The sequence below is a fragment of the Medicago sativa genome, chromosome 1 (genome assembly GCF_051527215.1).
Source record: "Medicago sativa cultivar Bolivia chromosome 1, Bolivia_mono, whole genome shotgun sequence".
In the NCBI taxonomy this organism is placed as follows: domain Eukaryota; kingdom Viridiplantae; phylum Streptophyta; class Magnoliopsida; order Fabales; family Fabaceae; genus Medicago; species Medicago sativa.
Window position 1 is genome coordinate 8,082,677 of NC_140749.1, and position 26,014 is coordinate 8,108,690.

At 32.3% G+C, this 26,014-nt stretch overlaps 4 protein-coding genes across 12 annotated transcripts; 1 reads left to right on the plus strand and 3 right to left on the minus strand.

Moving 5' to 3' along the window:
- Positions 1 to 351: 351 nt before the first annotated feature.
- On the plus strand, positions 352 to 3,429 carry LOG8 (Putative lysine decarboxylase family protein). Its single transcript, XM_085700711.1, has 7 exons — positions 352 to 510; positions 911 to 1,008; positions 1,376 to 1,406; positions 1,847 to 1,946; positions 2,152 to 2,222; positions 2,310 to 2,453; positions 3,058 to 3,429. The coding sequence occupies exons 1-7, from the start codon at positions 403 to 405 to the stop codon at positions 3,148 to 3,150; spliced, it is 645 nt and encodes a 214-aa protein (XP_085556837.1). The 5' UTR covers positions 352 to 402; the 3' UTR covers positions 3,151 to 3,429.
- Positions 3,430 to 4,861: 1,432 nt separating this feature from the next.
- LOC146952280 (magnesium transporter, putative (DUF803)) lies at positions 4,862 to 10,653 on the minus strand. Its single transcript, XM_085700702.1, has 9 exons — positions 10,453 to 10,653; positions 10,161 to 10,259; positions 9,491 to 9,620; positions 8,828 to 8,919; positions 7,547 to 7,603; positions 7,356 to 7,414; positions 6,638 to 6,758; positions 6,294 to 6,442; positions 4,862 to 5,416 (listed from the first exon to the last, which is right to left on the minus strand). The coding sequence occupies exons 1-9, from the start codon at positions 10,561 to 10,563 to the stop codon at positions 5,203 to 5,205; spliced, it is 1,032 nt and encodes a 343-aa protein (XP_085556828.1). The 5' UTR covers positions 10,564 to 10,653; the 3' UTR covers positions 4,862 to 5,202.
- A 5,236-nt stretch (positions 10,654 to 15,889) lies between these two features.
- On the minus strand, positions 15,890 to 23,410 carry LOC146952281 (uncharacterized). 9 transcript variants are annotated; one of them, XM_085700601.1, is made up of 18 exons: positions 23,296 to 23,410; positions 22,974 to 23,003; positions 22,688 to 22,881; positions 22,242 to 22,286; positions 22,065 to 22,117; positions 21,748 to 21,801; positions 21,604 to 21,655; positions 21,209 to 21,358; positions 20,776 to 21,114; positions 20,607 to 20,658; positions 20,298 to 20,451; positions 18,576 to 18,762; positions 17,891 to 18,007; positions 17,669 to 17,799; positions 17,386 to 17,484; positions 16,889 to 16,972; positions 16,589 to 16,650; positions 15,890 to 16,266 (listed from the first exon to the last, which is right to left on the minus strand). In XM_085700601.1, the coding sequence occupies exons 11-18, from the start codon at positions 20,328 to 20,330 to the stop codon at positions 16,260 to 16,262; spliced, it is 720 nt and encodes a 239-aa protein (XP_085556727.1). In that variant the 5' UTR covers positions 20,331 to 20,451; positions 20,607 to 20,658; positions 20,776 to 21,114; positions 21,209 to 21,358; positions 21,604 to 21,655; positions 21,748 to 21,801; positions 22,065 to 22,117; positions 22,242 to 22,286; positions 22,688 to 22,881; positions 22,974 to 23,003; positions 23,296 to 23,410; the 3' UTR covers positions 15,890 to 16,259. The 9 variants fall into 9 exon arrangements, with proteins under 9 accessions (XP_085556727.1, XP_085556717.1, XP_085556728.1 ...); XM_085700591.1 differs by lacking the exon at positions 15,890 to 16,266 and having other exon boundaries at positions 16,294 to 16,650; positions 21,209 to 21,346; XM_085700602.1 differs by lacking the exon at positions 15,890 to 16,266 and having other exon boundaries at positions 16,294 to 16,650; positions 18,576 to 18,746.
- Positions 23,411 to 25,224: 1,814 nt separating this feature from the next.
- On the minus strand, positions 25,225 to 26,014 carry LOC146952282 (uncharacterized). Its single transcript, XM_085728388.1, has one exon. The coding sequence runs from the start codon at positions 25,904 to 25,906 to the stop codon at positions 25,499 to 25,501; it is 408 nt and encodes a 135-aa protein (XP_085584514.1). The 5' UTR covers positions 25,907 to 26,014; the 3' UTR covers positions 25,225 to 25,498.

Below are 26,014 nucleotides of genomic sequence, written 5' to 3' on the forward strand. Positions count from 1 at the left end.
TATGTAAGCATCATTTGCCCCTAATAAAATGGTGCTTATATATATGGACGAAGCAAATATATAGAAAGTCAATGCAATGTATCATACAACAAAACAAAGTCATTAAAAAATAAACATCAAATCTCATTGAAACTAATGAAATTCCAAAATCATTTTTTTGAGGGACCAAAATCATATCCATTATTATTAAAATAATACAACTACGTCATCATCATATCATTAGTACTAATTAACTATACATTACCATATTCTACTCCAACCAAAAAAAAGCTCGCCTTATTGTTATTGTTCCATTGGTGTTACATTACTTTCCTTTCATTTATAAATAAAGCATATCATATCATAAACCACAAAGAGAAAAAAAAAAAAGAAAAGAAAAAGAAAAGAAAGAATCGATTTTGAATGGAGGAAGGAAGCAGAAAGTTCAAAAGGGTATGTGTCTTCTGCGGCAGCAACTCCGGCAACCGCCATGTTTTCAGTGACGCCGCCATTCAATTAGCAGATGAACTTGTTAGTGTTCTTCTCTTTCTCTTTGTTACAAAACTCTCATTATTGTATTTTTCTTAATCTTTGGTAAAAAAATCATCTTTTTTCATTAGCAAATAAAAAAAAATCATCTTTTTATATAAAAGTGTATCTGGGTAGGTGAAGTTGTCAGAGAATATTTGCTTTTTTTGGGTTAACTAACATTCTAACAACTTTTTTTTGTTTTGTAAATACATTTATTGCTCTGTGTTGATGTTGTCATCAATACTGTTTTTTTCACTTTGTCATATCATGTCATTTACCATGTGTGAAATGTTAATGTTTTTAATTTGTTTTTGTTTTTGTTTTTTTGTGTACAGAAACATTGATTAAGGTTTAATGTTGTTGTCTTTTTATGTGTTTTGTTTTATGGTTTGTGTTTCAGGTTAAGAGGAACATAGATTTGGTTTATGGTGGTGGAAGTGTTGGATTGATGGGTTTGATATCTCAAAAAATGTATAATGGTGGTTGTCATGTTCTAGGGTATGCATATTCATTCACTGTAAGCTTTGTATTGTTGTTGATTGATATCACTTTGGCCCTGTTCGGATAAACAACTTATTTCACACCTTATAGCATATAAACACTTATGAATAAGCTATTTTTGTAACACAGAGTAACATAATGTTGAACTGTTTTCGTATAATCTATAAGTTGTTTTCATGAACTATCATAGAGAGCTGATGAAAAGAAGCTGAAAACAGTTGTTTTTATAAGTTCTGTCAAACAGTGTCACGAGTGTTTATGCTAGTAGAGAAGCTCAAATAAGCCTATTCAAACAGACCCTTTGTAAGATCTGTGTTATTGATTTATTTTCTTTTTCCTGATATGTACTACTCTACATTTACAGGGTTATTCCAAAAGCTCTCATGCCGCATGAGGTATTTGTGCTACTACTACCTGTGTAACTGTTATAGTGTTATTGTTTTGTTTCTCTATTGATTTTCGTTCTACACGGATTTAATTTGATCTCTAGCAATGAATTGGTTCTTGTTTGATAATAGTTTATCGTCTGGATTCATGTTTTTATGACATTTGACAATCAAAGGCAGTCTTTGTGAAAAAATAATCTGAATTTGAGCCATACAAATAAGAAATTACAAGAATGTTAGCGAGGGTTTATGTATGTTAGGGTAATGTCAATGGAGCGGGGAGTACAAAGTTTTGAATATCATCATCTTTCTTCTGATAATGACCTATTTGGGAGAAAATTTGCTCTGTCCTTTATGATAGTAGTTAGTTCGTCATGGAAACAATTTATAGTGTTCTTTCAATGTAGAAACTATCATCTTAGTATGCTGTAATTGGTTTATTTTGACAGATATCTGGTGAAGCAGTAGGTGAAGTAAGGATTGTTTCAGATATGCATGAGAGAAAAGCTGCAATGGCTCAAGAAGCTGAGGCATTTATTGCACTCCCTGGTATTACCTGAATAACTCTTCAAAGAGTTTTAAAAGAAATCAATGACTGTGTCTTATTATTATATGTCAATTCTACTAAAGAAAACTGTTCTTTTGTATTATGAAATTTTTCTTTTATTTTTCGTGCATTTGGGTTGCTCTATTGAATGTATAATGTTTACTGTTACCTTTTTTCTCATACCCTCCATTCTATCCTCATAATCAGGAGGATATGGAACTATGGAAGAGCTTCTGGAGATGATAACTTGGGCTCAACTTGGAATTCATAAAAAACCGGTAACGTTATGATGTTACTTTGTTGGATAAAATGGTTCGTATAAACCGTTATAATCATATGTTGACCCAAAATATCATCCTGCACAGGTTGGCCTACTGAATGTTGATGGTTACTATAACTCTTTGCTTGCATTGTTTGACAATGGTGTTGAAGAAGGATTCATTAAGCCCAGTGCTCGGAGTATAGTTGTCTCAGCTTCATCAGCCAAAGAACTTATGTTGAAGATGGAGGTTTAACTATGACTAGCCACTTTTACCTTATTATTATTATTATTATTATTATTATGTGAAAGGAAACATTAGAAAATGTGCACATGCAGAGTCTAAATTGATGAATGGTGGATTGTTTTACTAACTAAAATTAATAATGTACATGAGAGTCTATAACCCTGTTTGGATAAACAACTTAATTAAGGGCTTAGAAATATGCCATGTCTGTCAAGTTATTTTCATTTAAACTAGTTGTTTTCATATAAGCTATCCTGGAGAATTTGTGAAAATAAGCTTAAAACATCTTATGGACATGTCATAAGTTGTTTCCATAAGCTCTTCAAATAAACTCAAATAAGCCAATCACAACAGGCCCTATATCAAGTCTCATGAAAATAGATTGCAGCTCATGCTTTACCTCCTGCGATATATAAGGAACTTTGTAGTGTGATAATGTTAATAGGAGTTTACTGTTTTTCTGGTACTTGTAAACATGTAGCAGATATGCATTCCAATTTTCAAACTCAAAAAGTTAGTCATAAATAACAAAGTTCCAACAGTAATTTACATTACTCTGATATTGTGTTAATTAAAGGACTAAATTGTTGAGTTGAAATTTTTGCAGAGCTACTCTCCTTCCCATGAGCATGTAGCCCCTCATGAGAGCTGGCAGATGAAGCAATTAGGCAATTATCCAGGACAAGAAAATGCAGAATGAAGCTTTGATTGGTGGAAGGTTTTTCTAGAATTTGTCTTCTGATGTGATTCTCCATAACTTGAAATGTATACAAGAATTGCTGGAGATGGGGCCAAATGTTGTTTTGTTACTATGTGTTGATTTTTATGAAGTGACGGTATATGTTCTTTGCTGTTTTTGAATCATTTCATTTATTGGTTAATTGTGACACTGTAAGACAGTCAAAATTTGGCTGTTACTTACCACAGTTGAAAGTGAAAAAGCATATGGAAATAAAATGAGATGACAAATTGTGATGAATCGAGAAATTTTAAGTTGTGGGGACAACACTCGTATAAGTATGTAAAGTACGAGTTTATCTGACTTTTAGTCGGGCAAATTGCTCTAATATCTACTGAGGTGGCTCCACTATGTTGTGACCAGATTTGAAATTACAGATAAATCATGGCCAACCTAGAGTTTGGCAAACCAAAGGTTGTTTACAAGCTTATGACAATGAGTGGTGATGACCTTTTACAAGGTATCATGATAAATGGTCTTGGTTTTAAATTGCAGTTACGATTGTCATTACATTATTGTTAAAATTGCAGATATAGCTAATATGTCACTATTGCAAATTTGCAATTGTGGTGCAGCAATAGTGACTGTAAAAACCTTGATGTTGCAAACTCAAATAAAGTTGTAGACTGCAATTTAAAACTGTGCATGTGGCAGCTATAGCTACTTAAATACAATTGTTGCTCTATATTTTTGAATAAGTTTACAGCACTACAATGAGACATTATATATATGAAATGATTGTATTTAAATGTTTCATTGTAGTGCTGTAAACTTATTCAAAAATATAGAATCTTTGTTAATACATCAACCATACATATTTGGTGGAACATCGACGACAGAATATTACACTTTTGTGGTTAAACATTTTGGTAATTAGTGTCATTGACTAATGTGTCGCTTTCTTGTGCAAGATGGCCACATTTGAGGGTTTTAAGTGTATTGGATAAATATTAGACATGGATTGTCATGTAACTTTTCATTGTAGGACCCTTCTTTCCATTTGACAAGTCATCTACTTGGTTCTATTTTCCTTTTTTCCAAACGATTGGTCATTCATTAGTCTCATGGTGCCACTACAATTATCAACGGTAGTTATTGTTTTTCATCTTTTCATTATATAGTACTGCTTGTGTCATTGTCATTGTCATTGTCGTGGTGGACCAGTTACTTAGGTTAAATCAATTAGTTCTGCATAATGGAGAAAATTGTTACTTTCTAAAGGGACCATCTATTTATTCCTTCCTTATCATAATTTAGGTATGTCAAATATCTTCTACAAAACATTTCATCTCAAAATTGACCACAACTACATTTTCATTAAAAAAAAGACATTTTGTGAAAGAATAACCACTTTTTCATAGATGTTTGTGTGCTTTAAACACTTCACAAGGTTTTCAACCGCAGCAATCTAATCTCCTAGTTGTAGCTTTGACTACAACGTAAGGTGGTACCATGAAATAAGCGCTTTTCAAACGCACTTCGATTATAACAGTTTGGAACTTCAAGAATCAATTGAGATATGAATCTTTACTTTCAAAATAGATTCTGAATTAATCTAGTGGAATAAATTATTTTGCCTCAATGCTAGTTTCTGGAGGATGAAGTGCACACTTAGCATATTATTCTAACACAAGCAACAACTATATGCAAAGAAAGGTCACTACTGTACCAGTAAACCGGAATAAATTGTTCATTATTAAAATTTGTTTCCTGACAGAAGATAAAAGTATTTATGTTGGTATGCCACCATCACTATCACTATCACTATCATATACAATCTCCAAAAACCAACATGGTGAAAGTTCAGGAATAGTTTATACAAGATAGTACGAGAAAGTTAACAGATATTTCATGTCCAAACTATGAGCCATAAGGTATGATTCCAGAACAAATGCCGCGCCCCCTGCTGAGTGATGAAGCAGCCACACAATTACATCATACACCATGGCTTTAGCAGCTTAATGCTTCGAATTTTGTGAAGGGGTGAAGGAACATTTTCTAGATCGTGTCAAATCAAGCTTTTTCTTTGGAAGACGATGATAACAGATGATTTAATGTTGACGCTTGAATGACAGCACTATTAGGACTTGGCTCCCTCACACGGGAAGTAGTGGATCTTCTAGGGCCATAATTCTTCTCCATGTTACTTCTTTTTTGCCGCGAAGTGATGAATCTCAGTAGCCGCGTTGAGCCAACGAGCAAAATCACGCCAGTAATTATAAGTAGCCTGCAGAATAATGTGTCATAAATATGACTTTGTGACATAAAAATGTGAACATTTTCATCTCATTGGTGAAACAAGAATTACCAGATTGGATACTCTACAAATATAGACTAGACATATGTTTTAAATTTTGATGGTTGATCTTTTGGCCCCCCAACAACGATTCGGGAGATAACTCCAGAATGACATTTTTTGTGTTTTTAAAAGCTTCGGGAGATAACTCCCGAATGTTGTTTTTCAGGATAAAGAGTAAACAGGGGGGCCAAAAGAACAGCCTCATCTTAAATTTTGGCTCTCTTGATAAAGTTATTCACCAATCCACACAAAGACTCGCACAACAAAATAGATAAAAGTTACCAAATATTTGTAACAGACAACTAAACACGATGTAGCTTCATCCATATGGAAAGAAATATCAAAGTGACATGGTAAAGCGTAATTCATCAGTTCAGATTCAATAACAGGCTTTTTATTTTTTTTATTTCATAAAATGCCAGCAAGAAATCTTTATATTTAAACAAAGAATGGAGATATCTTGTATATTTGTAAGAAGTTTTCATATGCAAACAATTTAAAATAGAAACTAATGAATAGGTTGTTTTATGTTAGATAAGAGCCATAAAATTGAATCCTTGATTTTGGGTTGAAGAGATTTTATCCATGATGCACCAGATGGTATTTTTCTCATTTTTCCATGAATATTATGGACTATTTCAACCTAAAAGTCGAACTTGTATAACATAGCAGAAGGCCTGAATAGAGCGAGTCCCAAATTATCTTTCCTTCTTGTGTGCGTGCGGGTATTTAAAAATTAAACAAAAGAATGGGTATGGAAGGAAGGAAAAAGCCATAAAACACAAAGCATAACATCTTAAATTACCATCCAAGAAGAAGTGCTAGACGGGCTTTTGGGGCGGAAGGAAGTCGCTCACCCAAAGCAAGCATCCCAGCAAGTACACCAGTCAAAATTGATGCCACAGCTGCACATGTAGAGACTATAATTGCCCTCCCATGCTTTAGGCCACGTGTCTGCAGAGTTGGGAGGATAAAGATTATTTCAGTATAGAAGTTTATCTGAATCATGAAATTAGTGATGTGGAACTGGGTAAAATGACCTCAAAGTTTATCTAGAGAGTTTGAATAAAACAGGTAAAATGAACTCAAAGTTTGAAAGGCGCAACAGTTCTCACAAAACTAGATCATGTAAAAGTGGACTCAGAATACCTGATAGTAAAAGCCGATACCACTACAAGATACACTGATCAAGAGGCATATAGGAACCAGAATCTTGGGAAAACCTTGCTCAAGGAATAGAAATCCCATCTTTGATATTACAGATGACATCCTGCATAGAGGCTTTAAAATTAACTCAAGACATATAATCAAGTTTTGTTCATTGCCAAAGAAAGCAGAGACCTCCCATATAAACTGACAGTTCTGATTAAGCTAAGCTTAGTCTTCAAGGAAAAAAAAAAATTACAATCATTATATAAACTGTTTGTAACATGGTATAACTATGTGTGCAACCAACTTAAAGCTGTTAAAACTTGCTGGTGATTAATATCAAAAAGGATTTTTGTAAAGTGGCCAAAATTTTGTGTAGGTCCTTATTAAATTATTAGGCATATTGACACTATAAACACATTTTCAAAGCTTCCCTCTGCCCTTAATATGGGTAGGACTTTCTTTGTAATCTCTAAATGGTGTAGTGCTTGTGATTGTTGTAGTATCAAGCTACTATCAAGTTGCTATCAATAATATTCAAGCTCTTATTACTTCGCTCTCTTTTTTTCTTTCTAAAGCCATAACTTGAACAAGCTCTAAATTCTAAATTATTGTTAGAATTTCTGTCCAGATTAAGGAGTTGAGGCATCTCAAAAAATGACATGTATAAGAACAAGAACATAATACAGAAATAGAGTAGAGAGGTAAGCAAAAGTACCCAAACAAAATACCAGATTCCAAGCCATAAATGATTTCCTCGACAACATCATATTCCATCTGTATAACATTAAAATGTCATCCGATAGAAGAACAAAAAAACATAGCTCACTAAATTACCATATGCGGGTGTTTATTATGAAAACACATGTAAATTTGAAGGTATTTCAGCAAGCGTAAAACATGAATTACCATCTCTTGTTCTCTTCGCTGACGCTTGTATATTCGAAGCCATCCATTAAGCAATATCTGTACAAGTGTTTCTAACAATTAAAATAATAACAATGCATCGATGATAGTATTATCACTTTGTTACATCAGTGAACTCATTATTTTTGAAAGAGAAGTTGCTTAATACTATAAAAAAAATATCATCAATACGAAAGTATTGTAAATATGTAACCAACACTCTTATATAAGACTGCCTGGTTAATGAAATGACAAGCAAAGTGCATTTAAAGCATTCCAAGAGACCAGTAGGCAGTAAATGCCTTCCCATTGACTTCAAAAGGAATTTGGTGATTAGTGACATATGTAGATTCAAAAGGAATATATCCAAGAGACGTAGAGTCAAAAGGAATATATCTAAGAGAAACAGATTTCTTTATCATGAATTGATTGCTCATTAAAATAATAATCATAGTTTTGAAGACATATATACTTTATGCCTTTTTTTGGGAATATACTTTATGCCTTGATTATATGAAACTGTTGCAGAGGACAGGTAGCATGGCAATCTATATGCAACAGGTTCAGGAAAAAATAACATTCATGTGAACATAAGTGAGAAAAGCAGAAAACCAAGTAATCAGATGAGGCTTTTTTTTTTTTTGTTTTTTGGTCAAGTAGCGTAGTGGCTAGAGCTCACACAATTGGTCAAGTAGCGTAGTGGCTAGAGCTCACACAATTAAATTGTGGAGAAGTGGAGTGTCCGGGGTTCGAACCCCGTCCCCTGCATATAATATGCAATATCCCTACCAATTGAGCTAAGCTCACGGGGATGAGGCTTTTTTTAATTTAGCTAATAATTAGAACTTCAAAAGATATACAACTTTATGCATTTATTATATGCTACTGTTAAACAAGATATATGAACTGGATTCAAGGCCAAATAGGAGTTTGGCAGGCACTCCATGCATGGCCTTCCAGTTAATTAAAGAATACTACTATTTCTTCTTCAACAACGACATTATGCATTTTCTCACATGATTGTTATTATAATAAAATCAAGGGAGTGAGTCCCCATGAGCTTAGCTCAGTTGGTACGGATATTGCATTATATATGCAGGGGCTGGGGTTTGAACCCCGGATTCCCCACTTATTCACCTTAAGAGGTGAATTCTAGCCACTAGGCTACTTGACCAAAAAAATATAAAATCAAGGGAGGGACGCCATACTTATGAATGCTGAATATCTATGGCCATTATAGCTCGTGACTATAAATTAAGTTGATTCATGAGACAAGGTACCTACAAACAAGATGGAAACAACAAATGCCAGCCATGGTATGTGAAAAATAGATAGAGCAACCATCTCTTGCTGCTCCTCACCACCAGCACCAACTCCTAAATATAAATAAACATATAATAGTTAAACACTAGTGTTAGTTTGTCACATAAATACAAAATCATATATCTTAATACAATGAAACTGCAGCACAAACTTAGTTTTCTTATAATCCAGATAATAAAAATGAGAAAATCTCCAGAAAATTTCAATCCATTGCTTAGATGCTCAGAGTCAGCCACACAGGTTCAACACAACAGTATATGCAATTACACCGAGACAAATAAATCATGATTAACGTAGATCCAAATTATGAACTACATGAAAAGCTATAAAATTCATTACTCTCATCATAATCAACCAAGAGCCTGTTTGGATCCACGGATGGAGCCAAAATTCACACCTTTGGGTGAAGCTGGAAATCCTAGCTTCTCCATTTCACATTAAAAAGTTGCATTGGGACGTGATTTTTGGGTAGCCGTGGTTTTGAAACTCACAACCAAACACATGCTAAATGAATTGTCACACAACCCAACTTTTTTCTTAATAGTTAACCCCACAACCTTGCTTCTTCTGTACAAAGAAATCACACTTAAACACAATGCATTGGTAATTAAAAACTTACATTACCTATTGTGCCAAAACCAGCCAAGGTAATTCCAACCCAATCAACAACATTCATGACTTCTTGGAGATAAAAATGAGAAAAAATTGACAGAATCGCTAGTCCACAGCCAGAAACCGGTTGAATAACAGAGACCTATACTTGAAAAAATATAAACCACCAATGTCATCAAAGTCAAAAACCTAAACAAAACACCATAAAAGCAAGCTAATTGCTAAAGGGCAATGTTATCCATCGTGGATAGTGGAAAATATTGGAGTGTTAATTTCGCTATGCAATAGTGCTACAGCACTACTTTAGCAGCAATTTGACAACATTTGTACTAAGGGCCCGTTTGGATTGGCTTATTTTTTAGTTTATGAAAAGTAGCTTATGCAAATAAATAAACTTTTGTATTAATTCATAAGTTCTCGCTAACGAAAATAGTATCTTCATAAGTTGTTTTTTCATAAACTACCTTGACAAGCTTATGAATAATACATAAAAGCTTATTTATTTGCACAAGCTATTTTGCAAAAGCTCAAAAATAAGTCAATCCAAACGGCCCTAGCGTATCGTGGGACAATAGAAGTTTGTCCAAATTCCACTACACTACACAGCTATAGGTGCTATTTAACAACATTTCTAATGGGTATAATAAAAATCCTTTAAAATTGATTAATCATTAGCACTTACAGGAGCCAGAGACAATGCCCTTAACATCAATAACGCCCCAAAAATATCCATCAGGAAACCTATCGACCATGTTTTGTTCAAAGCATAAGCCCTAATAACCTGCAAAACACAATCATATAGCAATTTAATACATTTTATACGCATGCATGAAAAAATCAACAAAAATTACTAATTTGAGACACACCCATTATTTTTTATGAAATTTCAGATTGACCCATTTGCTTGAAATGATTAAATCATCGAAAAAGGTGAGATCTTTATAAAAAAAAATGAAAAAAAGAAAGATTTTTACCTTGAGCTTGAAGGAGAGAGGAGGGAGAATAATAGTGCCCTTTTTTTGAAGGATTTTTCCGATGTTGTTACCGGCGGTTGCAGCCACCGTTAATAGAATCGATTCCCACATGATACTGTGAGAAAATGTTGAAAAAATTCGTTCCTTTTGATTCAATGTGTTGTGTCTTTGGTTTCTTGACGATCTATTGCTGGTAAAGTTACTCAATCAACATATTCATTTTTTTTTTGTTTATAAAAATCTACATTAAAAAAATGAAGCAAATAAAAATCTATAATTGTTTTTTTTTTTTTGAGAGAAAAAATCTATAATTGTTAATTACTTTCTAATTTGTAAACTGTATATTTGCATTTGTAACCAAAATTTGTAAACTGTATACATAAGTCGTTGGATAAGAAATTAAATAATAAAATCATCCCAAAATAAGAAATTACTAATAAATTCATGGTTGAAATAAAATTAAATAAATTAAAATATTGTTGAATTTTATAATTGAACTGTGTACATTGAATTATCTTAGTTTTTTTTTCTTATGTTGGTCGGGGTTTGAACCTCAGCCTTACACATATTATACATTGTTTCTACCAACTGAGTTAAGTTCACGAGAACAAAATTATTTTAGTTATAGTAATGGGTAATATTCCTTCCTTAAAAAAAATGTAAAAATAACCCCATAAAAAAGATTTAGGTAATAAGTACATTTTTTTGGTGTTTTTAAATATGATTATTAATTAATCAATATATAATAGGGGTGTGAGATGCCAACCAAAAAACATATTTGCTAGAAGCAGAGCCGTCCCTATGAAACTAGAGGCTCGGCTCTCATAGTAAAAATAGGCCCCTAATAAAAAAAAAACACAATTTTATTTAAAAATTAATCTTCTATTTCAATTGAAAATAACACTCGTATAATGATTATTTGCCAACGAAATCAAAATTAGCAATTATTTTTACTAGAGACGTGTTTTTTTAACTTTGAAATAGAAACATGAAACATGTTTATTTTTCTTTTTTGAGTGGGGTGATAATATTGAGCAATAATTTTTTATCTTGAGGCCCGTTCATTTGAGAGGCCCAGTTCAGTTGAGCTCTTTGCACTCCCTAAAGAACGGCCCTGGCTAGAAGGAGTGATATACCACCTTACGATTTTGCTATGTTTGTGGTTTTTTAAAGGTAGACAAAACGACAATAGAGTATTAAATGTAACTTATATATATATAGTGCCGAACAAATGTGTTTAATTTTTTGGATGCTAAAATTTCAAATGTGACTTCTTTAAAAAAAAAAATCAAATGTAACTTATAAAGTTTATAGAGTATAATATAAAATTACGAGTCGTCTCTCCCTTCACGTTGCTTGTTTCTTTTTTTCCTTTTCGTCGCTCATTGATAAATGGTGATTTATGGTCAATTTTATACCCTAAATCACATTTTAATTAGTTTTACTGTTTTTTATTATTGAAATAAGTGATTTTCACGTATATTTAGTTTTCTCTTTGTGATTTTGCTGACTTAGCATGACGTGTTGTTTTGTTTGCTTTCTTAGTGTGATATTATTTTGATTTTTTGTCTTGTTGCAATGTTTGTTTGATTCAATCAAATTGATGAATTAGTTTTGATTTAGTGTAGATTAAACAATGATTTTGATGTCTTTAATGTTACACATCTAGATGCATGAATATTTCAGACACTTTAATTTCATGATATTTGTAGATTTCGTCACATTTATAAGCATTTTGTCGTTGTATGCTATTAACATGACTGCACTGAATTTATTTACAAATCTATCCTTTTTGGTTTTAGCAACTTTTTCAATTTGTTTTCAATAGATATATCCTACCAATTTGATGAATAAATATTGCATTCCACTCCCTCCGTCCCATTTTAAGTGAGCATTTTGCTCATTTCACACATATTAAGAAAAATTGTATAAGTGAGAGAGAAAAAAATGATGTTGGGCGTCCTTGTCAAGTATTAGTGCATTCATCTTTATTATAAATGCAAAGTAAAATATATTGAATTGAGAGTGGTGAAAATAATATTAATTAGAGTTATAATTGAAAAAAAACAATTAATATTATTTCGAAAAGTGAAATGAGTCAATTTTTTGAAGACAATATTTTTTTTGCAAATGACTCACTTATTATGAGACAGTAATAAAAAATGGACACATAAAATTCAAATATAACATTTAGATATTTCAAATATAACTTATGAAGTTTGTGGACTATAAATTATTGTTTCGTGTTGAGGGCAGAGGGGATCCACACATAGGTAGCCACACCAATTTTATTTTCAATTTTTTTTTTTTTACATATGAAGGATGTTTATTTATAAGAATGAAATGTTGGAAAAAGTTTGTGGCTTATTTTGTTTTAATTAACAATTGTTAGGATTACAAATAGACATGTCTGTTTGTTCAAAACATGTTTTATTTTTATCAGAAAAAACTCAAGTCTCACATTGACTTCAGACAAAGTCAGAGACGAGTTTATCAAAAATGATATTTTTCACCTTACAAGTTAGTTTTAAAAGGATGAATTAACTCTGTAACCAAAAAAAATTAACTCTAATATGAAATTTAATAATTTCTAACCAGCCATGTATTGTACTCCCTCCGTTTCAAAATACATTGTACTCCCTCCGTTTCAAAATACATGTCCAAGTCAACCACTTTACATATGTCAATGCACAATTGTGACCGTTAATATCTTTAATTCTCTAAAGTAAAAAAATTATAAAAATTTAATATTTTGAAATTATTTGTCGAGATAAATCAAACAACATCTTACATGCTAATATTTGTATTTATACATTAGTTAAAAAGTATGGTCAAAGTAAGTCAAGTAAATAGTGCACATTGCAAAAATTGGACATGTATTTTGAAACAGAAGGAGTATATAATAAAGGTTGCTGAATTCATGGGAGCAGTTTTAGGTCTTCGATTTGCAACTCAAATTAGTTGCATTGATTGCAACCTCGAGCTTGATTGTAGTTTTGCCTGCTAGGGTTTGCTAGGGTTACAGACAAGAAAACTATTTAGTAGAAATATTTCATAGACTTAATCTGTCTGTTAGGGTGTGTTTGGTTTGGAAGAGAAATTGTGAAGAGAGAAATAGGTGAGAGAGAGTTTGAGAAGAGAGAAGTATGTGAGAAATAGAGTTGATTTGATGGGTTGTTTGGAATAAGATAAAGAGAGAAGAAATAGAGAAGAGAGAAGTATTACTCGTTTTCAAAAGTACTACAATGCCCCTAACAAAATCAATTTAGTTATTTTATTTAAATACATTTAGTTAATTAATTCAACTACTGATTTTAATTAAATAGAATTTATAACCTTTTTATAAAAGAAACAATGGAATATATCATTTTTTAAAAATCAGTAGGAACCAACACTTCCAAAATAGCAAAATAAGGGTATGCACCGTAAAATTCTATAAATTATGAATATGCATACAAGAAGAAAGCTACGAATGCAAAAAAAAAAAACAAATTGGTTACACACAAAAAAAGTTAACGCTGCAATTTAAAAAAAAATCACTTCCAGATTTTTTTTTTGAAAAAAAATAATTATCACTTTTTTTGGTTACAAAGATTAAATACATAAATTCAGTGCAGCTAATCACTTTCAAACTAGATAACTAGTTACAAACCCGTGCTTCGCACGGGGGTTAGCTACTTTTTTGACAAAATATTATATCGGACGGATAGATTGCGAAATGACAGATAATTATAAACCATAACACAATATTTAGAGTACTCCTGCATCACGGGTTAGAAAATGAAATGTTCAAAACGACTTATCACGAGTAACAAATGAAAACGTCAAGGACTTTTATTGTAGAGAGAGATACAAAGCAAGTTGCAGCGAAGACAACAATTGAGAAGACTAAACGTGCATTGGAAAAGTAGTGGCTTTCAACAACTCAATAACTAAAAAGTTAATTTAGTAGAATAATTGTGAACTGTGTACTTGATCTGATCCACAACCCCTGCACTATGCAGAGTCAATCTAACCTCGTGGGTATCCACTATACGGGGTACTCGTGGGTATTCAGGTATCCATGGGTACCCATGGAGTTTTGAATTTATTTATTTTTTTGGTACAAATAAAAACTTTTTTTAATTACCAAAAAAACCTCAACTTTTAAACATCCATACATAATCCGTTCAAAATTTCATAAATCATACATAATCCATAGGAAATTCATGATTCTTAGATAATCTATATCTTTTATGATGTGAATGAAGTGGAAACGGTTAACCTAATAAGATGAATTAAAAAAATTTAAAATAAAAATAGCTTATTATTGAGGATTTTTAGGTGGGTGGTAAAATTTTCTTCAATAAGGTAACAATTTTAAGTAATAAGATATGATATATAAAGATATTTTAGTAATTTACTTAATTTATTATCGGGTATGGGTACCCGTGGTTATGGATACAATCAAATCCGTGTCTGTGTCCATATAATAATGGGTAGTCAAATACCCGTTTATTATATCCGTGGATACCCGTTTAGCTACCTGCTTCATGACCGTGACGGATTTTACCCACGGGTACCCGTGAGCATTTAGAATACTATGGTTTTGAAATTCTTAGTTATATGTTTGAATAAGTTAAAATTTAGAAAATCTGTTTATTACTAAAACCGATTCGTATTTGCGCTTAGGTTTCTACTCTTTTTAATAATGTTGATACAATTTATCTAAGAACATATATGTAAATGTTGCAGATTAATAACTCTAAAATGATAAACAATCAAAGTTGCACATTTATAAACTAAAAAGGATCATTACATCTACTAATGCGGGTGGGGTTCCAGATTAATTCCTTGAAGACTATTACTAAACTGTTTTGTCCAATTAACCATTAGTAGATGCTAGTACATGGCCAGGAGTAGGTATGCTAATCATGATGCTAACTAAGAGAGTGAATAAGAGAAGCCTGCTTGCCATTTGCTTGTAATAATAAACCATTAGTAGTAAACAATGGCTACTCAAGAGGGAACGTAGGTAGCAAGCCCACTTGACATAAGCCAATTGATAATAAAAGTCAAGAAACCTTGGAAAACCTGAACTTAATTAACATCATTGTATTAAGAAACTTCAAGTTAACCACCTAAATAAAGTCATCACCTATGTCATATACAGTATTATGATTACCCCCAGTTGAAGCACGCCTTAAGTAGCATAATTTGTTCGTATATAATTACACTGTTACACATATACCACAAACTGGACAGTAACAAAGTTGAATAGAAAAAATACCTCATATTTTAAATTTAAACCATTTTAAATTATAATAACAAATCTCTCAATTGCAAAACTTTTGCCTATAGAGAACCATGACACTGTTTAGCTAGTATAATTTTCTTACCAATATGGAATGGAAAATGCATATGCTTTAATAAATTTTCAAATTAAACATGGGTGAAATAATGGGGAAATTAAACTCCTTTAACATCAATCATACAGTCTCAAGGCTAAATATACCGCAGATCCTTTGTTAGTCTTCCTTTATCAGCCACAACAAAACAACCTCAATGAAGAGCAAGACTGCACAATAAATACTCCAAATCAAATACATGAGTTGCTTATTCATGAAACAATTACAATAAAGATTTTAAAGGTAACCAATTACGGATTTTGATTCTCAAATAGCAAATGGTGACACAGTTCAAATGCTTTCAATAGGATCTCTTAAACCAATGGTAGTCTCTTCATCACACTTTCTCAATCTTCAAAATAGAGTGTCGGGTTCAACCGCCTTCAAATTTCTTAACTTCATCCTAAACAACTCCAAATTCTAAATCCTGAAATGATCCATGGCACAACTAACGTAACAATTGCTGCAGGCAAATTATATTCATGGAAGCCAATACAGACACGTATCAATAAACCCTCTGCAGATTATTTCTATCTGCCGAACTATTACACACGTAACAACTAAAACTTAACCAAAATACATGCAATTTTTTATCCCCACTCAACCCTCGTTGTCAATGACAATATGAGCATTCAAAATCAGTGGTGTAATACAAACTTCATACAATAATTTCTGATGAAAACATAAAGATGGGAGAAATCAACAAACTGTAAGCTAAAAAAAACTCTCGATTATAGAAGCCCGCCCACTGTGGATCAATATCTTCCAGAATTTCTAGCTGATGGTTCATAAATTTTACAGCTCCAATAACCTGTTAGTAAAATCAAGAAAGATTCTCTCAAACCAATTAAGTCCTTAATAACTTACATCAACAACATTTTCTCATGTCTCGACTAATATTAGACTCAATGGAGGTTTCTTTGTTGAAAATGTGTTTGTATACTTTTCTCAATATGAAAATGATGACAAATTGATAATTGCTGATACATAACCATGGACCTCTGCCTTCTTGATAAGCATGTTATAAATTCAAATGATACTAAACTTACCACATTATCTTGTTCAAGCACTCCTACAGCTCTCTTTTTAGATGTATCTGCATTGGATGTGGTCCCTTTAGTGGAAGAAGGATCCTGAGACACATAATAAATGTTTTGATTTTCGTCATAAACAAACCTAAAACCACATTAAACTTAAATACGAATTAGAGACAGTAAAGCATGGTTAATCTTTAGAAATTATGAAAAGGAAAAACGCATATTTTCTTCGATATTAAAAGATGGCTTATGATTGAATTTTAGTGTACATTAGGAATCAAAAAGTAAGTATACTGCAATATTCTAATGAATTTTGAAAGAAAGGCCAGTAAGGTAAAGAAAAGGATGACACAAAAAGGATCCGTGGATTTGGTACAGAAACTGCACGCAGTTTTCGATCTCAACTGATTGTTCAAAGCTAATTTTGGTATTCAATTACCAAATATAGCAAAAGTCATAACTCAGCATTTTTTTTTCAAATTGCATAGTGCATAAGGAACTTCTTATACCTGCTCCAGGTCTGACAATTCAAATACCAATAATCCCAGTTCATCCAAGGCCACCAGAAACCTTTCGACACTCATCAGCTCATTCGAAGAACCACTTCCCTGAAGTTAAAAATGCATTCTTTAGAAGAAAGAGGACATAAACAATATAATGAAAACAACTCTAATTTGATTTCAGCTCAATTAATAAACAATGGATGATAATGTATACATAACTGCTAGGGGAAAAGAAAAAGCATAGTATATTAGCTTGAGCACATAACACAATAAAAGATATTCCTACTACCTCCAGCAAACCAGGAACCAGTTTGTCCAAAATGGTACATGATACGGATCCATCCCTCAAGCATGCCCTTAATTCTTCCTCAGAAATTTCTAAGGCAGATATCCATGTTATCAGAGGTGCAAGCGGGATACCTAAAACCATATAAAAATCCAGTCAGTGTCGTAGATACGGAATGCAAAACTGCGAATAAACTATCCTTAGAGACAGAAGCTCCAGCTTGACCGGCGAGTTGTCGTTTCCAAGCATAGGCAACAACGACACCATCTGGACAAACCAGCAGCATATGTGATCCCCAAAAATCCGATTCACTGAGAACTCCAGCTTCTTCAAGCTCCTTTCCTATCAAATCGAATAAATATATATTCAGAAATTATGTAGATGTGATATAACCTTAAAAAAATCACATATTCCATATTAGCTAGATGTGATATAACCTTAATCAAAAAAATAAGTTTGCATCAACCCAAATTCTAAATTTCACACGTTCTCACAACTACCAGTGGTCCAAATAATAATGTTTCAAATACCAAAATATTCAACACTCCCACGAACTGAAACCTGCAAACCCAACTCACCAAAATACACATTACAACTGTGGCTGTCACCATAAAAACCAGTAGAAGCAGTAGAAATAACTCGATTGCAAATGAACATATGTACAATGCTAAAGTCGAAGTCTCTCTTCCAAAACCCATTTTTAAAGTCTATTAAAACCTCAATATCTGCTGCAAAAATGCATATGAGAAGGGGTAAAATTGTTGCAAAAATACATGTATTGAAGCAAAAGACACAAATGGATATAATTTTGATGACGACTCAAAAAATTAAGAAGGGGTAAGATTGTATTTTTGGTGCACATTAAGTTTTATAATTAGAGAATAAATAATGAACATGCAGGGTATCTTACTCTTAGTGTTTTCTCTTGTTCTGACACATGATGCTTGATAAGCCTTTCTTGTGTGGTTATTCGCCAGTTTGTTAACATCTATCATCTCAATTCTCTCAATATACACAGGTCTGCCACATTTATCAACTCCATGGAATCCATGAGGATAGCATTTTTTCACTTCTGTGTATTCTGGAAATTTGAATTCCTGATTATGTACCAAAAAATGAATGACATCGAAAAAACAAATTAAAACTCAACTATGCTCAATACTCGATAGCATCATTATTGAACTAAATCTTAGCATCCAGGGAAAAGGTAAAGAAGAACTTTATAAAAAAAAAACCTTTAAAATAATGATACAAACAAAAAAGCCAAGCAACAGAGAAATAGACAGAGATGGACACTAAAATCAGCAAACAACAAAGCCAAAGACTTAAACTTTCGAAACATGCAACACCAAACCGGAATCAACAAACCTAAACCGAAAAATCAAACCCCTAAAATCACAAAAACAACTTTCTGCTAAACTTCTTATTCACCCCTGCTAAACTTTTATCTGCTAAACTTTCTGCTAAACTTGGGGGTTTCGGCCATTGTAAAAATTTTAATCGACTTTCAAACATCGATTTACCACATACCACATAAATTACTTTCTCACCTTAGTAGCTGACTCATTTGTAACCGGAAAAGTTGGAAAATATAAGTAAATAGGGACAAACACAAAGTTATCAAATAACAACACATTCATCAGCTCCTTAAAGTTCCAAAGATGTGACTGAATATTCTATGTACTGTTATTTTATATTATTTTTATAACAATCACTGAGCATTGAATTCAATTTATGTTCTTTGAAACAACCATACTTATAACTGGTCAAATACTCAAAGGTGACATTTTCTCTCCTTTAAAAAAGTAGTCACCTAAACTCCAAAAGTTAAATAGAAACTATTTCCTTAGTAGCATATCTGTCACAATGTATGGACATGCATGACCCACCTTCCTATGCAGATAAATACTTTGTTATTATATTGTGAAAATATTGGTTTTATAATTTATTCAAGTAGTACTATTTCAAATTGCTATACTTTTTTTTATTAACAAACCTTAATAGATGCATGTCCACATAATTACCAGAAGAAACCACCATCATGTGCAACACTTTTCGAATTTCAATTTAACAAAAGTGAAATAAAACCTTTGGAATTGAAGAATTACAACATTAATAAAATTCAAGTTTCATCTTTTGGCTAAACCCACCAAAATACTATGATCAGAATTAAGTTCACTGCCAAGATCATCATTCTGCCTTTAACTCCAATTCCAATACGTAATGGCTTGATAGTTTAAACTAAGGGCATGTTTGAATTTATTTACATAAACACTTATGAGACTGTTTGAGAAAGCTTATGAAAACAACTTATTGCATGTTCATAAACTATTTTCAGCCTATTTCCAGAAGTTCTCGGTGATAGCTTATAAAGATTGTTTATAGTTTATATGAAATCATACTTGAGCTATAATTAAGTTGTTTATTCAAACTGCACCTAAGTATAGACATGAGTAGAGTAACACAGTGTGCTACTTTTCATATTAAATCATACTCAAGGGTTTAAAGGAGAACTTAGGGATACAATTCACCATATAATAATCTAAGTGAAGTTATTTCAAACTGATGAAGTAAACAGCAAAAGGACTGCAATGCATAATAATAAAAGCAGCAACAATATTGATAGAAGTACCATTGCAACAAATGAGCTTGAGAACACAATCATCAGTCTCTTTGGACAAATTATCTCTTGAAAACCATATACACTGCAATCATCAAACCACTAACAACTTCCATTATGCACTGGTACTTTGCTTGACTTTGCAATTGTCCCACCCCTTTGGTACCTGCTAACATTAGAATTCAATTAGTATTTGATATTTTACACAATCAGCCCTTTCTATTTTTAGCCACACAATTTTCATTTCAAACATAAAAGCATTTGGATTGTGCAGTTCTAAAACACCAGATTTTATAACTAATATGAAACTTGAATTATTACCTCTTTAAAGCATTTGAACTGTGCCTGAAACTTGAATTATACCACAACATAACTGCAATGAAATAATGAAAATTTCATTAAGTAGCTACTAAAGGATACAAAAATATTAAGACAAACTGATGTAGCAATTGAAGATAACCAACAGATATAATTCCTAATGATTACTTGCCTGAATATTTCCAAAATTCCACAAAATCCCAATCTTGCAGGTTAACCCGTTATTCTTTTCACTTGAACCACTCTTGTCCCCAAATATTCTTTCGGAGCCCTAACTTCCCTTAACTTCTTCCTTCAGGTAATCCATAGATAACCTAATTTTGTTCTCTTCCTCTATTGGTTGTTTGAGTGTTTCAGTTGCATAAGTTTTTGACATTCTTCCAGTGATGTCCACACACCCTTCATATCAAATTCCACAATCTCTGATACTTCAATAGGGTATTTAACTTCACCTGGTTTAGTAATTGGCCAATGGATCAAAATAAAGTCTAAGTATTCTAGTTGAAGAGTCCTGCAAAAACAAACACGTATACATTCAAATCAATATTCATAATTCATGAACAAAACTACAAATATAGCTAATTATTGAAGTTTTTTTTAATTACCTTAGAGATTTCTGCAGAGCAGGAACAATGAGCACAGGATGATTATCAGTAACCCATAATTTAGAAGTAACAAAGAGGTTGATTCAGCTGATGGTGAGGGAATAAAAGACTATCACGCCATAGAGAGATTGCAAGCAGCTGCAACAGGTTCTGAAAACATTGAAACCATGGAAAAAGAGACACCAAATTTCAAACATTGAACAAAAGAAGAGCAAGAACAACAAATTCTTTAGTAACTTTTAGAAGCTTCAACTTCATATATTTTTTCATCTCTTTCACACTTAATTTGTTATCAAATTCAATCACAATTGGTAGTATTGTATTTGACATAATCGAAAAAACAATACAAAGAAACCAAATGCAACAAAATAAACCAAAAAATAATAGAAGCTGACCTGGATATGTAAGTAACCCTCATAACACAACCCACTCATATAATCCTGCAACCTGAAAAAATGATGTAAAGAAATCAGGAAAATGAAGGATGAGATAGCCAAAGCCAGACATTTTAACACCACATCTAAACTCATAAATATCACCTTTGCTGCATATTTAGGTCCATTGACTTGCAATATCCTAATGCAACCTTCAAACTGCAACATCATAATCATTAGGAAAGTGAAACCAGAGTATGAATAACAAATATGACACTCACGACTACGCAACCTAATAGTTATAATCTCAAAGCAATAACTCAAACAAATAATCAAGGGCTTTGTTGTGTTAATAGGCTTAAAAAGATGTATATATTTGTTAATACGCTTCAAATATGAAGTTTAAATTCATTGCCAATAGAACACAACCTAAACATCTGCTAGAAAGTGAATATCTTCAATGCAAATCTTAGCACTATAACCTGAAAAAGTAGAGAAGCTTCAAACTTGACAACCATAAGGATAATTTCACAACCTGTAAATAAGAGGAAAAACACAACAAATATTATAAGTCCTACACATTCATTCAGACAATCATACAAAGAATAATCAAACCCAGAATAATCAACCTATTAAATTAACCTCTGTTGATGGCTTGCCATCATATCAGAAGTTTCTTCTCCATCCTCAAATTCATTGTCCATCTAAAAAAACAAAATAATCAAACACAGAATCAGAATCACAAAATAATCAAACCCAAAATAAAAATAATCCAACAACATTAATTAGCATAATCCAGAATCAGAAAATCAATAAAAAAAACAAAATAATCGAACCCAGAAAATCACAAAAAAAACCAATGAACACAAAATCATAGAAACAACCTGCAACATGTTCAACAGTTATAATCCTACGATGAAACAGTTTACTCCCATTTAACTCAGCAACCCATTTAACTTTATATGAATTCAAATTCAACAATTCAACAGTGAAACACAAAATTAACCCTCTAACATTCAATAAAACAACCCGATCACACAAAGGAAAATTTAAAACAAAGAAACGAAAAAGAAAAAACAAAAACAAAAAAAAGGAACATGCATACCGATTTCTTCCAATCTCTGAGAACGCCGACCAGATCAACGACGGAAAACCAAACTTCTTCCAAAACCAGCTTATTCCTAGCTTGTATCCAAATCAACGGCCTAATTACAATTTATCCACTTCTGCCCTTGCCCTAATCCTCCATAATCACTTTCTGTCAGCTTCTAAAACAGCTCAATTATGATTTAAGCAATTCTGTCAACTCCCAAAACAGTTTATCAGTCCACCAACTACTCATATGGTAACTTAAATATAGCATTGATAATATAAAGAACACATAACCATACCTGCAACAACTTGTATTCCAACTTAAGCTTCTGCAAAACAACTTAATTGACAGCTTATTACTTATAAAGACTTCAATTTTAACCCAAACACTAAAACATCAATTCAAACATACCCCACAACAACTTAATTGCTACTTTCTAAACAATCTGATAGCAATAGTTCAAAACTATACAAATTGAGAAATTTAATTTCACATAGATGAATTAAACCCAAAATTGCAAAGAAACAAACCAAAAACCTAAATTTTTGAATTAAAAGCACAAAACTCATTCAATCTGAGACATGCATGGCCTTAGATTCAAGAAGGAATAAGAAAATCACCTCTTTGATGAAGAAGAAGAAGACGCCGACCCTTCTTTCTCTGTTCCCGTTTCCTCTTTCTCTCATCCCCCTTCTTCCTCTCCCTTTCCAATCTCTCGTCCCCCTTCTTTTGTTTTTTTTTGTTTTTTCCTTTTCACATATATATATATAGGCAAGGGGAGTCCATTTACTAATTTACGAAAATGCCCTTATTAGGGGCAAAATTGTAATTTCCACGGACATTGATTTTCCTACCTAGTTTAGTAGATAGAAGTTGACGGTGGGAGAAAAAAAACTATAATGTCACAAGAGACAAAATTAATTGATTGAATGGGCAGAAGGGTATAAAAGGAAAACAGAAAAATATTAATACTCTCTCCTATTTCTTCTCCGTTTTGGGGAGAAAGGTTTTTGTGTGGGACCCATGTGTTTTTGGTCTCTCTTCCCTATTTCTCTCCAGTTCCAAACAGGGTAACTTTCCTATTTCTCTTCAACTTCTCTCTTCCTTTACTCTCTCTTCTCTATTTCTACTCTACCAAACACAGTGTTAATGACAGGTGAATTATGTTGAAAAGCTATTTCATGAGGTTGTGCCAGGTATGAACATGACTTGCATGTGACATTGATATTGCATTACATCATAACTCATGTGGCATGTCATGATAAAAAGTGAATGGACAATGAGAAATAAAGCATTGATCATCAATGGGCCTAGCTATGGCAATGAGGTTCTTCTTGAAATGAGCAACAGTCAAAATTTAAGGAACCTAAAAAGAGCAATTTTGCATTGAAAAATATAACATTTTAACTTTTAAGAAGTTAACTGCACTACTTTTAATAGGTATATTTCTATATTGATTTCCTTAACATGTGCCCTTGAGGGCACAAGTTAACATTTGCCAAAAATAAATTAATCACTCTTCTTTATTTTTATTTTTAACTTAAGCAACTCAATTTTAATATAGTTGAGCATTCTTCTCATACTAGTTGAATCATATGTCTATTTCGTTTTACTATGGTGAAGAATCAGTTTTGAATGAATGAATTATATAAAATTGATCTGTGTTTGGATAAATTTATGAAAGAGTGAATTTAACAATATTGATGTGAGGTTATAGTTGTTTTCTCTACGTGGACTTCCAAATCTCTTCGTGTGTCACGTTAAAATATCACTTCCCAATGCACTCCAATCGTCAAAATTGTGAAGTTGGGTTTTGAAGCTTTAGCGTTGCCGTGCTGCCGCACATTTCATCAAATGAACGCAATTCCAAAACATACTTTTTCGAGTTATGATCATTTTGTGCTAGGATTGTTTTCTCTTGAAGGAAGGTTAGCCTATATCTCATTACAGTAATTACTCGAGCTCTCCAATTTTAAAGTTTAATTTTACACTAAACATGACTAGAACTAGCCTTAGATGATATGAAGTAACACAAATTTACTAATGAGAGTTGGGTTTGACGAAATTGCCTAGTTATCCATTATTTAATGAATCAATGTTTGAATTTAAGCAAATTGTGGTTTATATGTTTGTCTCTTAAACCTAAACTAATTTTGATGAAAAACAATCTTGAGATAGACTTTTGGAGACAATAAATTACTATGACCAATTTGTTGATAAAAATTATTCTTCATACCCGTATTTAGAGTCATTGTCACATTAAATCGTGTTTTTTATTCATCATTGTTTTTTATTATTTTTTAAGACAATAAAAAACAATGAGGAAAAGACACAATCTACTGTGGTCAATGAAGTTTTTAGTATATAATAAAAAAAAAATTAAGAGGATAATAAAAAATTTACTGTCTCCAAAAAATACATGACATGAAGTAAGGAATTTCATTGAATTAAGTCATGAATAAGGTACTTCTTAAAAAAAAAAGTCATGAATAAGGTAACAACAGGGAAATTTACATTCCTAAAAAGATATCTCCTAGTCAGTGCAGCTATTTTGGTTTTGCAAAATTTATTTATTTATAAACATAGGCTTGTAAGAGTACAAAGAGTCTGAATACAAGGAAATAACACCACACACTTTACATATCACACATATATAGATTTATTCCACAAGAACCGTCTTAAATAAAGCATAAATAAGATCTTTCTCTAGCTAATAAAGTAAGACCAATTTACAAGCAAACGTTTTAGTATGGCAAACTCAATTAAACTGATCATTATCAAATTTTGTTAAGGAAAAAACAAAAGAACAAAGGAACCACAAAATCACCACAAGTTATAAACCACATGCCAATACCTATTCTTTAGCCACTTAAAGCTTTTCCTAAATGAACCTTTCACTTTTCCTTCCACAGAATACATTTTGTAGCTAGCAACCCTTTTCTTTCTTTGAAATTCAGGATCATCACCAAAGCTCCAAGACTTGGAAATTGAAGACCTTGATGAAATGCTTTTCCCTTTCTTCAACTTCAAGTCCTTATTATTAGGACCCCTTTGAGTTTGTGCATAGGAAAAATCACTATAAGACCTAATATCATAATTAGGCTTAGTTGCTCCATTGTAGCCCTCCATCTGCATCATTTGACTATTTCCATAGGGCCTAATTTGTTTGTTGTAATCCTCCATGGAAATTAAGCAAGGAAGGAGATTGAAGGGTTTTGTCTCACTCTTCATAGGTCAAGCCTCTTTTTTTCTATTTATCAAGAGAGGTGATCAAATATTTTAGAGAAAGTGGGACAGTGTGGGGTGATCCAACAAAGACTTGGGAGCTGGCTTAGTTTA

What these genes read in the sequence shown, in the direction of transcription:
- LOG8 (XM_085700711.1), top strand. Translation starts at nt 403, where the DNA reads ATGGAGGAAGGAAGCAGAAAGTTCAAAAGGGTATGTGTCTTCTGCGGC. An exon ending in AAGCTCTCATGCCGCATGAG is followed by an intron (nt 1,407 to 1,846) that starts GTATTTGTGCTA and finishes TTATTTTGACAG; the next exon opens with ATATCTGGTGAAGCAGTAGG. An exon ending in GGCATTTATTGCACTCCCTG is followed by an intron (nt 1,947 to 2,151) that starts GTATTACCTGAA and finishes CCTCATAATCAG; the next exon opens with GAGGATATGGAACTATGGAA.
- LOC146952280 (XM_085700702.1), bottom strand. Translation starts at nt 10,563, where the DNA reads ATGTGGGAATCGATTCTATTAACGGTGGCTGCAACCGCCGGTAACAAC. An exon ending in GGGCATTGTCTCTGGCTCCT is followed by an intron (nt 9,621 to 10,160) that starts GTAAGTGCTAAT and finishes TTTCAAGTATAG; the next exon opens with GTCTCTGTTATTCAACCGGT. An exon ending in GTATCGGCTTTTACTATCAG is followed by an intron (nt 6,443 to 6,637) that starts GTATTCTGAGTC and finishes CCAACTCTGCAG; the next exon opens with ACACGTGGCCTAAAGCATGG.
- LOC146952281 (XM_085700598.1), bottom strand. Translation starts at nt 20,330, where the DNA reads ATGATTGTGTTCTCAAGCTCATTTGTTGCAATG. An exon ending in AACAAGAGAAAACACTAAGA is followed by an intron (nt 18,008 to 18,575) that starts GTAAGATACCCT and finishes TCGATTTGATAG; the next exon opens with GAAAGGAGCTTGAAGAAGCT. An exon ending in AATTGTCAGACCTGGAGCAG is followed by an intron (nt 16,973 to 17,385) that starts GTATAAGAAGTT and finishes TATGTGTCTCAG; the next exon opens with GATCCTTCTTCCACTAAAGG.
- LOC146952282 (XM_085728388.1), bottom strand. Translation starts at nt 25,906, where the DNA reads ATGAAGAGTGAGACAAAACCCTTCAATCTCCTTCCTTGCTTAATTTCC.